The sequence below is a fragment of the Taeniopygia guttata genome, chromosome 7 (assembly GCF_048771995.1).
Source record: "Taeniopygia guttata chromosome 7, bTaeGut7.mat, whole genome shotgun sequence".
NCBI classification, from domain to species: domain Eukaryota; kingdom Metazoa; phylum Chordata; class Aves; order Passeriformes; family Estrildidae; genus Taeniopygia; species Taeniopygia guttata.
In genome coordinates this window covers 18359208-18373798 of record NC_133032.1, presented here as the reverse complement: position 1 = coordinate 18373798, position 14591 = coordinate 18359208, and the positions used below count along the sequence as shown (strand labels likewise).

The 14591-nt window shown below is 37.6% G+C and overlaps 1 protein-coding gene and 1 long non-coding RNA gene across 3 annotated transcripts in view; one reads left to right on the top strand and one right to left on the bottom strand.

The window, feature by feature from the left end:
* The window catches only part of LOC115495979 (uncharacterized), a 114187-nt gene that overhangs the window by 77066 nt on the left and 22530 nt on the right, over positions 1-14591 (bottom strand). The window lies entirely within an intron of this gene.
* PDE11A (phosphodiesterase 11A) overlaps positions 1-14591 on the top strand; it is a 111294-nt gene that overhangs the window by 78500 nt on the left and 18203 nt on the right. For both annotated transcript variants that reach the window (XM_072932296.1, XM_072932297.1), the window contains 7 exons: positions 589-698; positions 3280-3370; positions 5262-5362; positions 9019-9096; positions 10470-10537; positions 13399-13469; positions 14459-14542. In XM_072932296.1, the coding sequence (XP_072788397.1) occupies positions 589-698; positions 3280-3370; positions 5262-5362; positions 9019-9096; positions 10470-10537; positions 13399-13469; positions 14459-14542 (603 nt within the window). The remainder of the gene's footprint in view (positions 1-588; positions 699-3279; positions 3371-5261; positions 5363-9018; positions 9097-10469; positions 10538-13398; positions 13470-14458; positions 14543-14591) is intronic.

Below are 14591 nucleotides of genomic sequence, written 5' to 3'. Positions count from 1 at the left end.
ATTTGAGACGTTTCCTCTTTAAATCGTGCCACTTCATTTCAAAGTGTCAGATTGAAAAAAAAAAAATCTAGTAGTTCATAACAGTATATTTTATCTGAGTTCTTTTAAAGGTCTTCCAACTTAACATGTCAGCTATCTCTGACAGTAGGGATTGACTAAGATGGTCGTCTGAGCATTGAAGAAATCTAAGTACTTCTCTAAATAATAATTTCAAAATTTTATCAGTTTAGTTTTGGCGTTTTTATTTCTCTGATAAAAAAAATCCAGTTCCTGTCTCAGTTTTCAGTTACTGGTATTTGTTTTCAGCTCTTTTTGCCTTTAGTGCCTCCTGGCTAGCAGAGAAATAGCATGCTGGAAATGCAACAAAGAGATAATAACAGGTCACTCCAAGGACATTATCTATTCTGCTAACCATCTGACATACAGCAGAGAATAGAATATGACAATAAAGCATTTATCTTCTCCTTACTGAAATGTTCATGGTATCAAAACAAAGTTGACTGTTCCTGGATGGACTAACATTACTTATCCCTTTTGCTACTGATAGTTACAGCTGCTTTTTTTTTTTTTTTTTCTTGCTGCTCTCAGACTGCAGGATTTCAGGAGATTCTAACCGAAATTGAAATTTTAGCTTTGATTGTGGGATGCTTGTGTCACGACCTTGACCACAGGGGAACCAACAATGCCTTCCAAGCCAAGTAAGCTTTCTAATTCTTACTATTTTAATTTGGTTTTCTTCCATGGGAGAGCAAAAGGTGACCAGGATAAAGAATGAAGCATTAATTTCAAGCTTTCTAGGCCAAGGCCAAGTGCTCTTATTCCTGTGTGCAGTGAGGGACTATCCATCTTTATCATTCTCTGTTCCTTTAAGTAATTGCTGGCTTGTCCTTTGTATCTGGCTGTTGAACTGACACCACATATTGAAATGTGGTGTCAAAACTTGATGTTCTTTTCAGGCTTATCTGTTATTGATTCTGGTTTTCAACCCAGGAAGCACTTAAATTGTCTGTCTGGGTTGGTCTTGCTGACTGGGGTGCATGGCATTAAGCAAAACCTTGTTCTGCTATTGTGAAGAATAGAAAATAAGTGAAACTGAAATAATGTTTTCACAGAAACCAGGCTGCTGCCATCAGGCACAGTGAAGTAGTGAAGTACAAGTAGGTTTGTAGAAGGCTTAAGAGTGGTACTTCTGTGTAGGTAAGGGAACTCCTTAGACTAAGGTCAAATTCATTCCAAAATCTGCCTTCCCTGAGAATAGGAGGGACAAGAGAAAATGTCCCCAGCAACATCCTGGCAGAGCTGTGAAATAAAGCTGCCAGACACAGAGATTCCTTCAAATCCCGTGTTGTTTTCTTCACTCCCCCGTGCCACTACATAATACAAGAATACGAGGCCCCAAGGCATTCCTATCCTGCAGATCCCAGTGTGCATTTGTAGCTTTTTATGTTCTGCCTTACTGCTAATCCTCCAGTGTGATGGGGGAGTGGTCAAACGGTTGTCCAGAGGTATTTGAAAGGCAGAGTGATGTTTTATTATGCTATTTTGTCCTACTTTTGCAGAAGTACTCTGCTGCAACGAGTGTATGCAGGGGCTGCTGCATTTCTGGGGGCATGTTGCCTCAGTGACCATCACTCAAACTGATGTTTCTGATGTTCACTAAGCTGCCATTTCCTGAGGTATTGGTGTTGCCATACAATCTCAATGAAACAATGACACTGTCTGGATCTTCAATCACCATAGCAGGGAAAATCAATTGCAGTGCTCAAAAGACAGAGCTCATGGTGCAAAGGTTACCAAGCACTGCTAGATGCCTTTTTGCAGCTGAGTCTTGAAGAGAATCAAAACAGACGAGACAAATGGGAAGGAAGCTCAGCTGATTGATGTTTATGTTCCCAATTTACAAAAACGAGACCTAAGATTTACATCCTGGCCATTTTAGGCTCTGATTAAATTAACCACTTCTCTGCTGTACCATTACACAAGAGTATCTTTTGTGCAGAGGGCTGTCTGAGTTAAATGCACAGGGATCAGCATTAGACTGCTATCACTCATACTTGTTGTTTGACAACGGAGTATGGAGAGGAGGCTACCATTTTATGACTCCATAAAGAAACTGCTGAAGACATTTAATGAAAGACAAACATTACCACACATGTATAAAACATCCCTGAAAACAGAAGCTGTAGTTTTCATAATGCTACCTATGATTCATTCCTCTAACCTGACATAAATTCAAGCATCACATTTTCCTATTTTATCTTCAGTGTCTAATGCTGTTGTTCTGTATGATGAAAGTTCAAGAGGTATATGATGGAGGCAATATCACAGTTGTCTCAAATGGCTCTATTATATATGTCAATATCACATTCTCTAGGGAGGATGTTTCCTGGACATCCTTTTCTCTCTTATAGCTGCATCTGATAATTAAGCATCAATATGGTGCAGTTTTATGGTATATGTTCCTAGGAGACTCCTTCTGTCTCTAGCATAATCTCTTATTCTCATTTCTTTAGAAAGAAAGCCCATCTTGTCACTTTAGGCTGGGTCCCAGAAGTGAAGTACTTTGCCTGAACTACTTTGGTACTTGGTGAACAGTGACCATTCTGACAATCCAGTCCCACTCTCTGCACTTCCCAGCAATTTGCAATTTTATAATATTATTCCATATATTTTTGTTCTTTAAATGTAGAAAACCAACCCGCACTGTGTATTTTGAATCTGATTTTGGTTTAGACAATACATGTAATGAGAAAATACATTCTAGGGATATGCTAAGCTTTACTTTTATATTCTCATTTGTGGTTTTTTGTTTACCTTAGTATTTGCAGTTGGGTTTTTTGTTGTCGTATTTTGGGGTTTTAATTTAAGCGTTTGTAGTAGGGCATTGGAAGCCCTTATGTTTATGTCTATTATGAATTAAAAATAAAACAGGGGAACAGCTGATCCCAGCTGATCCCAGCTCAAGGACACATTACCTTGTGTCTTTACTGCACAGTTCTGTGTCTGTGCTGTTGCTGAGGCACTCTGAAAGCTGCATTACAAAATTTCTTGTAATCCCAGAAAAATCTTTAGTCAGCTGGCAATATTTAGCAAAGAATGGAACATAAATGCTTTATATCTGGATTTAAATTAGTATTTTGATCTCATCAGCTGTCTTAAGTGAGGTTGCTAAAGTGGAGGTGGAGAATGTGGCTACGTGCTTTTGTCACTAAATTGTCTCTGAAACCTGCTTCGTAAGCAGACAAGCAGGATTTGTTGACTTCCCATGTTCTGTTTCAGGAGTGGATCAGCCTTAGCTCAGCTCTACGGCACCTCTGCTACCTTGGAGCACCACCATTTCAATCATGCTGTCATGATTCTCCAAAGTGAGGTACAAAAGCATTACTATTAATCTCACTGTAAGCTGTTGGGCAGTTTCAGCTGGAGAAAGGAAATACCATGTACAGTACCTTTTTAATGCCCTCTCCTTGAGGAATTATTTATTGGTTACCACAAAGGTCACAACTAGCACAAAATTAAACAACTACAAATGCTGATCACAGAGCCCAGAGATTATATCTGTCTCAATCAGCAAGGGGCAAGGAGACTATATCCTAATCATATTGTCAGCTTTTCTCACTCTTCTTACATATATCCTGCTCAGTGGTTTAGAGGTGGCTGGAACAGGTGCTTACCTTTCCCCACAGGTGTCATATTCAGATTATCAGAGTATCCTTTACTGCACCAATTTAATTTCTTTGGCAGCCTTTCTGTAATCAGTATTTTTATGATTTTTTTCATAATTTAATACACTATTTTTAAAAATTAAAATCAGTAATATCATGCTGTTCAAAGCACATTAATTGCTTTGCAGATACCTGTGAAGACATAGCTCTTGCCTAGAATATCTTGCATGTAACACTATACAGCATATACTACACTATGTATTTAATAACTGAGAAAAGTGGAAGAATGGACATGAAGTCCTTTCAAAACAACAGATGCATTTTCTTAATTTACAGAAATTGGTTGCTAAAAAATGCATTTAGTAAATATAAAACCAGAACGGCTGTTCATGCAGCACAATTTGATACCATAGCCTAATCTGCAGTAACTTCTGAAGAGATCTGGAATGTCTCATAATCACAGACAAATGGGTACAGGGTGATGGTTTTACCTCTGTGTACACTGCCAGGGAGATCTGTCTCAGAACTGCACCTCCCCAGACTTTATCTCATATATGTCCTCATACCATCATGATAATAGTAACCCTGTTGCTGGAAAATTCTTAGTTTTAAGGGCATTTTAAACTTCCTAAGCAGTAGATGGCAGTGCATACTGAATGTGGAGACTGCAGTTCTAAATATCACCAAAATAAGACTCTGGTTAGAAAGCACTTCAATATGTATATAGGTGATTAGGAAAAAAAATACCAGTAATACATTTATGTATACTAATATATGTGACTATTGTCACCAAGATAATTTCTTAAGCTTACATTTAGAGTTTTTCATTAATTTTGTTTCTTTCATCTTATTTTCTTGAGAATTTCACAGAGGAATTACAGGATCTCTGTCCCTCCTGTTTTCAGAAATCCAGTTACAAAAGAACCTTCCCCCTCTCAAATAGCAACATCAAATAATTTCTTTTCATTTTGGCCATAGAGCATCTTTCAATTTCTTAATCCACAATCCCTTAAAAAACAGCCACTTGGGCCCACAAAGGATGTTTAAATTGCATATGAAGTTGTGTTACTTTAGTCCATATAGGCAATGGCTGTATACACTTTAGCACAAGACAGTAATGGGGAGAGTGAGCAAACGGGCTGCTTTGAATGAAAAACTGATTTAGTGTCCTTGACTGGTCTAACAGCAGTTTGTGTGCATGCAAGCAGCAGCACAGATAAATCTATTAGGATCACTACTCAAAAGCTCCAATACGCAGCTCCCCAAAACATTTAATATGATGAGAGATTGAAATGTATCCATAGTTTTTCCCCATAAACTGAGTCTGTGCAGGGTCAGAACAGAGAGTAAATCTTTACTCGACAGGCTGTAATTTCTGCAGGGTTTAGAAAAACATAGCAGGTGATTGATAACAATCATCAGCTCTTCTGCCTCAATGTAATCTCAGCAGTATTAGCATTATTATTTTGTCATAGTTTCGCCATGAATCAGAAAAGGCTTGTGTTAAAGGGAAACAGTAGACTAACAAGTTAGAAAACTTTTTAAAAACCTATATTGATTGTTAGCTCTTTACCTCTTTTATCTCTTTCATTATAGGGTCACAACATCTTTGCTAACTTGTCCTCTAAGGACTACAGTGACCTTATGCAGCTTCTAAAGCAATCAATATTGGCAACAGACCTCACTCTGTATTTTGAGTAAGTATTGGCATTTCTGGTATTTGATGAATGAAAATTCAGAGAACTTACTCTAATGACCTATTAAATACCAATAAGGATATATAATATTAGAAATTAGTGTTTAGCTATGGTTGAAGAGGTTTAGTCTAATATTTAATATCTTTTAGACTAATAGAAATATCTCAAATGTTCAAGTAAGTTTTGTTTTAATGTGTAATATATCTGTATTAACCAAAAGTAAATGAAATACTACGTTTATACTTCGAAGCAATCCCAGGAACCAGTTACAGCTCAGTTCCATAATTTTTCTGTCCCTTCTATGATCATTTTTTCAGGCACATAGAAAATCAATGACATTAGAGAATTCCACCATTTCAGCATTTCTAAACATTTATGCCAAGAAATATTGTATTTAGTTACAGAGCCAGTTACAGAGGTAACAAAGCAGACACTTTGCTGCTTTGAAGACAAATTATGCCAATTCACATCATGCAATGAGAATAGGGCTTTTTAAAAGCTTAACTGGGGAGAAGTACACTAGGATCTCTCTCATCCAGCTTTCTTCCTTTTCCTTGTTTGCAAATCAAATCTCAAAGTAGATTTCAAGTTGGTCCTGTATTTCAAGTATTGTTAATCATTACCCCTACTAAGGATGTGTGGGAGGATGCATGTAGTCAGAGGAGTAATGGTGTGACCATCACACTGCACTTCTGACATCTGGCATTAGCCTGCAGCTAACTTAGGGGCAGAAGTGCTGACAGATGTGCAGTTTCAGTGCACTGCCTTCCCAGTCTTGACCATAAGTCATCCTTAGGAATTTTTGTTTGGTGTCCATTAGCATCCTATCCTGTCTTTCTGCCATGTTTCAAGTGAAAGGATTAGAGTCATACCAGGGGAAGTTTAGCTTAGATGTTAGAGAAAAAAATCACTGAAAGAGTGGTTAGACATTGGAGTAAGTTTTCCAGCGAGATGGTGGAGTCATCACCTTTGGAAGTATTAAAGAGTTGTCCTGATATGGTTTAGGGGTGATTATGATGGTGCTGGATTGATGGTTGGACTTGATGACCTGGAAGGTCTTTTCCATTCTGTGAGATGCAAGGACCATAGGTCCTCTTGTCTCGTCATAAATAAATGCTGCAGAAATGTTTGTGCTCTCAAGGAGGAGGTGAGTGACAGGGACTGAGAGGACAGCTGCTCTGGCACAGCTCCATGTGCTCCCCCTGGCTGAGATCCTGGAGACCCTGGAGGTGCCAGAGAGGGCTCATGGCAGTGCCTTGGGAGAGACCCTGTTCAGACCCAGACATGATGGAGCTCTCTTCCCTACCTGCCTTAAGCTGAAAAAATATGTGGTCATATTGTTTTTCTAGTTTTAGTACAGAGAAACAATGTCCAGAAGGAACATAACCGAATTTCAATATTAATTTTTTTTACTTGCATAATTGATTTTTCATGCTGCATGAATCTTTTAGCAATAATTTACTCAAAAGTCTGCAGACAAGTTATTTTTTCCCCTTGTGTTACTATGATTCATTAATAAGGTGGTAGCTATGCTAGTTTATTTCCAAAAGTGCCTGAAAATCACTCTCCAGAAACATCGGTGCTTTACATTTCTTAAAGCCACCCTATGTGAACAGGTGTTTCTACACAAGTACCTAATTTGGTCTTTCAGTTTGCTACATCTTCAGTATTTTTGTAGAGAGGGGAATTCTCATATCAGTACCCTTAAAATGACTGAATCTAATGATCACAAGCTCCACTGTTGCAGAGTTAAGACTTGTCAACCTTCTCAAGGCATTGGTTTTATACAAACAGAAAAGTGACTCTCACTGAAAGATCAGATGGGATTTTAGTTTATAATTCTAGATAATGACACTTGTAGATAATACTACAAGTAAAAGCATGGAGCCAAAATTAAGTTTATGGAAATTCATCCAAATGATGTCTTGAGCCACTGGGCTGTAGAGCAAATGAATTTGTTATACATAGGGAAACAACCTCCCTTCGAGGCAAAATACAGCCAGAGTTAATGTTACTCAAAGACCCTGGAAAACTGTTATAATTCCATTTGTTTCTGAAATTCTGCCATATTATATTTGCTTATTAATAGAAAACCTCATCATTTTGGATATGAATAAAACCAGTAGGAAATGCTAAATAGTTTCATCATACGTGATTGCTTTCCTCTGGTTCAGTCCTTCCTGCACTGAAAGGACTACTCAACTCTGTGGAGCTGGACTATGACTTCTGTATCCATTTAAATGGATTTCAAAGAAAATACTTAAAGGTTTTAGCCTAACATAAAGCTTTGAGACTCACATTTTCAGTTACTGTTTATGGTTCTCTACATTTTAAATCTGAATATTTTAGGTTTCTTGTTCTTTCAGCTTTAAACATTCTTGCCTGGTTTTTGTTCAGGAACATATGAATTGCTCAGAATATCCAATACTTCAAAATGAAATCTTTTATTTCCCAAAGTATAAGGGATTAGATATCATCATGCAGTCATTTATAGCCCTCATCTAGCTGCTGAATGAAATCCATTATAGAAAGGCCCTAAGTAGGAGTGACTGGTCATATATATAACCATGACAGTCAGGGACCAGAATAATGCAACATGCCCCACATAATGTTCTGGAACATAGTGTTTCTGGAAGTGTGATTCTCTTTGTATGCAAATAGGTACTGGCTGCCATCAGGCTGCACTGTCAATAATCACTGTCCAAAATTTCAGTCTACTTGAAGTAAATGTAGAAAATACAAGACTGCAAACTTTCTCCTGTTGAGGAACCTAACTATATTTCCTCTTGACAAAGAGCACAGTCTCATATAAGAGGAGGCACTGCACTGTCACTCAGAACATAGGTATTTATTTGCTTTCCAGCTTTGATGCTCATATGTTGTGTCACTGGGGCAAGTTGCTCCAAGTTTTTGTACTTCAGCTTCTGCTTTATCTTGGGCAGGATCTATTATATACTGTAGTCACATTGCAAGCAGTAAGAGCTGCTTGGAGTCTCAGTGACATAAAAGATTATAGACTATGACAAGTCAGAATTTTGATTCTTAAAGGCAATAATCAAGCATTAACATGTTCTGTTCATCCCACGTTTTGTCCATGTTTGAGGACATGAAGAAGGCATGAGAAGACAAACCATGGGACTAAGCAGGGAGACCTAGTTTCTAGTCTCTAAGAGCTATGAACTCAAGACAGCAGCAGCTCCTGTGTGTCTCTGTTTCTTTCTGTGTGCTGGAAATAACAGGAATTGCACAGCCCTGAAAAACCCTTCAGGATATAGAAGTAAAAACCATTTTGCAAGGACAAGAAAACAAACGTGTGTGTATTTCTGGGGTGTTTCTATTGTCTGTCTGTCCACTGCTGTAGGTGAACATTTCATGCTTCCGTGGAAGACTGAACATTTCAGAGCCATTCATTTCCTTATTTGTGGAGACCATAAATCCAATATTGCTTTTACTAGGCAACTCTGACATTGATAACAGACATTTATAGAACGTGTTCGGAAATTAGTATGTTTCGCTTAAATGGACTGTCAGTGTAACGGCCTTAACAATAATACATGAGGTGCAGTGATTCCGTATCACACAGAGAGCTGTGTTTCTGCTGCAGTGCTGCCCTGCAAGTGTCTTATTTCCTTCTCTGACAATCTGTTTTTTTGCAGGAGAAGGACTGAATTTTTTGAGCTTGTCAGTAAAGGTGGTTATGATTGGAATATAAAAAACCACCGAGAAGTATTTCGGTAAGCACAGTTTTTTCTTGCTTTCTGGTTATTTTGAAGTGTAGCCATATTTGTTAAAGGAATTTAATGTATTGAGGACTGGAGGCATAGAATAACAAGAGAAAGTATCTTGTTTTAAAAATACAATTCATGATCTGAAATACATGGTATGATTTTTAAACATTAGCAAACAGCTGGAATTAATCAACATGACTTCACCTTCTCCATTTCTCCTACACATTTAGTCCTGTTTTCTTCCTTTGTCCCAGCCTCACCAGCTCCTGTTCAACCCTTCTGCTCTTTTTCCAGAAAGTATCAATATTCTGCCTCTCTACAAATAGATCTTTCCTGTCTGTTTCCCTCATCCCTCTTCCTCTCATCTGTCTTTTTTTGCTGGCCATGCACTTGTCTGCTCTTCCCATCTGTACCTGGGAATTTTCATATACAGAGTATTCTTCCAGCCCTCAGGAATGCCCAGAGCATGCATCCTATTGAAAACCTTGGACATTGTGGGTGGTTTGAGTAGATCACACTTTGTAGAGAATAAAATGTGTGTATTTGCATATGCATGCCTGGTTATGTCTCATTTTATCTGAAATTTCATTAAAATTCTGTTATCTTTTGGTCTTTTGACAAAATATTGGCCATTTTCTATTTTCCATACCATTTCACCCATTCCTAATTTTAGATTCAGGCAATATATTTGATGCTTCATTTTCAGTGCCCTTGTTCTTCATTTAAACTTTCTTAGACTTTTATCTGCATCATGTACTGTACATAAACGCTTTCTACAGCTGAACGGTTTCCTTCTCCTAATGCATATAAAACATGGTTGTAGCTAGATATTAAACTACAGTGGAACCATATAGCTCACAGTAAATCTTCAATTTTTATTGTAGATGAGCAGTAGAAACTGCTTAAACAGTGTCTGGGATACCTCCTGTGATTATAGGCTCTCTTGCAACAGCAGTCACTTACAAATAGGCATATAAATTAATCCAGTTGCAGGTGTTATTATGTAATAATACCCTTACTTATATCATGTGAAGCACATGCTTTCTAATATATTATAGGTATTAATGTAAGTAGTGTTAGAAGTATTGCAAAATTAGCAGTTACTCCCTTGCAATATCATTTCTTCTCTAGCGCACAATGCACAATACCAAAATTCATCATCTTATGACCTGCAACACATTAGGTTTCTGAGGCACAATTGTAATGTAAAAGCCACGCTGATGGCTAAGATTTCAAACATGTCATTCTTTTCTGGAGGAAAAGAAGGTGCCAGGGCTGACATTTTATATACATATTATTTATTTATGCATCCAGAGCAGAGTTGTTTAGAAATTCAACAAAGGTTGATTCAGCTTGTATTGTTCATTTCTGGTTTTCAGATCAATGCTAATGACAGCCTGTGACCTTGGAGCTGTGACCAAACCGTGGGAGATTTCAAGACAGGCAAGTCATGATTAATAGTAGGGCTGGGAGGAGGCGGGACTGGCAGGACAATATTCCCAGGGCCCTGGCTTACAAGGGACCGAAACTGGAATCAATTTACAGCGGTATTAATGCTATAAAAAAAATAGCAGGGGGTTTCTGCAAAAAATGGTTTATTGCATAATCGTTCCCTGTACGCATGCTGGTGTGTACATCTGGCTTTACAACCTCTCTTCTTACGAAAATTTTAAATCCATATCCAAAAATGGATGGATTAAACAAAAAAGGCATTTAGCCACATATAGCTGCATTTACTTTTTTCATCCCAAAGTTTTCCTTGGCAGTGGCAGTCTTCCCTAACAACAGATTATCTGTAAATTTTCATTAGCATAAAATCTTCAGTAGATATGATAAAAGAAATGTGCTAATTTTCTTAAGAATGTTGCAAAACTCCAAGTGTACTATAAGGCTTTCTTTAACATCCTGTACCTAGAAACCAGCAAATAAAAATTCAGGATTCTGCTGCTGAGTAGGCTTTTTAGAAATATACATAGAAATGGATCCAGCATCAGCAAACAGGTAGAATATGAGAAAGCAACCTGTTCCAAAACTCTTGTCCATTGCCCTACGATTTTTCTTCTTCTAGATATCTTCCTCTACCCAGAAACCATCCTTAATATTCCCAGTGTCCATGTTAGTCATTCTCTATCCTTCAGTGACTGGAAGCCAGTAGAAGATAGACTGTGTCAAGTTTTGGAGGAATTGACAGCATCAAAAAGGAAATTGAAAATATACCAGTGCAGCTGGGTTTAGGTACATACCTGGAGGAAGTTTGCTGTAACAGCAAGTAATAGTTACAAAGATGGGGTGAAAAAGAGAAAACTAGGCCAGATAACTGGTGATGCAGGAGCAGCTAGATTCCTTAGACAAGGAATTATTAGAAGCTGAAAAGGCTCTATGGAAGTTACATGCACATCAGCTGAATAAAAAAACATTTATTGGAGGATGGATTCACCTCAGCTTTCAGTTTTGCCAGGTGAGTCTTTTTTTACTTTATCAGCAGACTGTGATAACAGTTGTTCTAAGGCTGTTGCTCTACTTGGCCAGAACATAGTCACCTCACATGCAAATCAGGAAAGCTGCTTCTATCCTGCAGTGGGAAATTGAGAAACAACATTTTTCAATGCCACCTGCCACTGCTGCAGTGTGTGCAAGCCCTCCTCATTTTTCCTCCTTAACCCAGTTAGCTTCTGTATTTTCATTGACAGCCAAATGTCAGGTAGGGTCTGCTTTCCTAGTTGTGAATCTTTGTGCTATGCTGCTGAATTAGTGCTGGAGTCTCTGGCAAACTGGGTTTTTTTAATACTTATCACTCTTGAAGTCTACAGGTGAAAAGTCCCCTGCAGCTTAGTTATACAGGTTTATTTTATATTGAAAAATCCCATCTGGGATTTCTTGAAACATTACCTGATTGAGCAGAAATGCTAGTAAGTCCACAGAGACAAAACGGGAAATAGCTGAACCTTAACTGTGCCACAAGGAAAAAACCAAACATATTTGAAAAAAGGGAATAAAGGCCACATGTAAGATGGAAAAATTCATGAAGAGAAAACTGAAACAGATAAAGGAAGAGAAAATGGGACATAAGGAGAACAGGATGAGAATAGCACTGAGGGACAGGGATGATACTATGCCTTGATTATTTTTATACAATATACTTAGCAAACCCGTAATTGCTGATAAGTTCTGAAATTATTCCTTTATCTGGAATACTGATTCAGAATTTTATTAAGATTTAAGAGTACTTTATAACATCACCTACTTCCAAATTATTTTGATACTCTCTATTTCAACTACAATGAACTTAGCATTTGTGAACGTTATCTACCATGCAGTTGCTAAAGCAAGAAATTTTGAGATTTTATGAAGCACAGGTCATCTGCTTAGTTTACCCTCTTGTGCCTTGGCACTATGAAATAATTTCCTAGCTTAAAAACAATGCACTGGCATGACAGGAGCTTTAGTATGTGAATGCCTCTTTAGTAGATTGGCTTCCAGTTTTTTTGCATCTCAAAATGTCGTGTGGGCTTATGTTCAAAGCCTCACATGTGACAGGAGGACAGTACTATATCAGAACTGCTTACTGCTTGACTTCCTAAAATTCCTCTGGTTTCCAAAACTAAATTTATTTTTAAATCTTATCTTCTTCTAAGAACAGAACTCTGCAGTAAATAGAACATCTTCATTCACAAAAGTCAGAAAGTTGCATTCTAACTTCCAACCTACCACTTCTTGATTTTAAATCAAGATTATCATCACAATCTTATACTTAAATATCCAGATCCTGTATTAATGACAGTCATGGGGAAAAAAAGTAAAGCCTAGTGGGGGAAAAAACCCCTTTATGAATCCATATTAGATTAAAACAACAGAGGGTATTGGTTAATTAAGTTTCATTGATAAGCAAAGTTGTTATTATAGGGCAACAGCCTGTAAATGCCCAGAGAGGTCACGCATGTTTTACAAAGTATTTTTACAAATGTAATAGTGGATGCCAACAAGAAGCTATCATTTTCTGGTTTGGTCTCAGTTTTTGAGTAAATTGCTTATAACATTGAGTGCTACCTTGGCAGTGCAGTGTAATTCCCCAAGTCAATTCCCTATCAAAAAGGGATAAGTCCCTGTGCCTGATGAAGGCTGTTTATACCTCCTGTATGCCCAGTCCAAAAAAACTAATGAACACATGCCTGATGTCAGTCCTGTAAGTGAGGTCATTCACTTCTTTCCAGTTAAGTACAGGCTGAAGTCGTGGGCTGAGCAAAAACTCATTATCCTAAAAATTGTATAAGAACTCTAATCTTTTATCATGATTTTTATTTTAGGCAGCTGAGCTGGTCACCAGTGAGTTCTTTGAACAAGGAGACAGAGAAAGATCTGAACTCAAACTCACCCCTTCAGTAAGTTTTTTATTATTTCTGAAATAGTTATTGATTTGAATAGAGTAAGAAAATATCATTGAGCTCATTCAGAAAAATGAACTGTATTTTATACATAAAGAGAAACCTCAGAATTAATAAAAGCTCTGTCCAATAAGGATATGTATTTATAACCACATATAAAATAGCTCGCCAGTCAACACAGTCATTTTTGCCCTTTCATAGTCCTTGAGCCCTTTTATACATTTTCTGTATCTATTCCTAAGGTTATCCTATCAGTGAATATTCTAAGCAGCAGGTGTTGGGTTTAATACACAGAATATAACTAAAACTCACAGCTACCTATGGAAAACAAAATTGTCAGATTTACTTTATGTTGCAGCTGTATATCTGTGTTATTCAAAATGCATTTCTATAAGTATACATGTAAATATACTACTGTGATTGAAGGGATAAAATGGAATTGAGTGGAATAAAGTGTCAAACAAGAACTAGGAAAGTTTCATAAAGATTTTCACTGAACACTTAGAAGAGAAAGCCTTATCCAGGTTGAATAACTCAAAATGTTGAGCAACCATTATCTGGAGGCAACAGGAGAAGGGTAACAGTAAATATTCTAAAGAATTTAACTGGCAGGAAGAGAGCCAGGCCAGAGCCATCACTGTTTTGCTGAGCGGCAAAACCCTATGTGAGATAAGAGAAAATTCTACTCAAAGGTATCTGCTTTACATTCCTACAGGAGGTTACTTACCACCTCAACTCCAACTGTGGAGCATTTATTTTTCATTGCAGAATTATAAACACAAAAAGTTTCAAAACAGAATTGAAAATAAGCGGTTTATTTTTCATGGCAGGCAAAGCAGTAGGAAGACAACTGCAAAGATTAATTATGGTTTACAAAGTGTTCTGGTTGTGAGAATTTGGCCATAGCTGCAAAGTGCTGGATGATGTGTCTGTAAGATACTCCAGTGTAATCAAAGCATGACAGTTTTGTTTCCTTCTCAATTCAGGCCATTTTTGATCGGAACAGGAAGCATGAACTACCCAGGTTGCAGCTCGAGTGGATTGATAGCATCTGCATGCCATTGTATGAGGTAATTTTTACTTACTGCTCCTATAGAGTCCAGAGGAGATTGTTCTTGT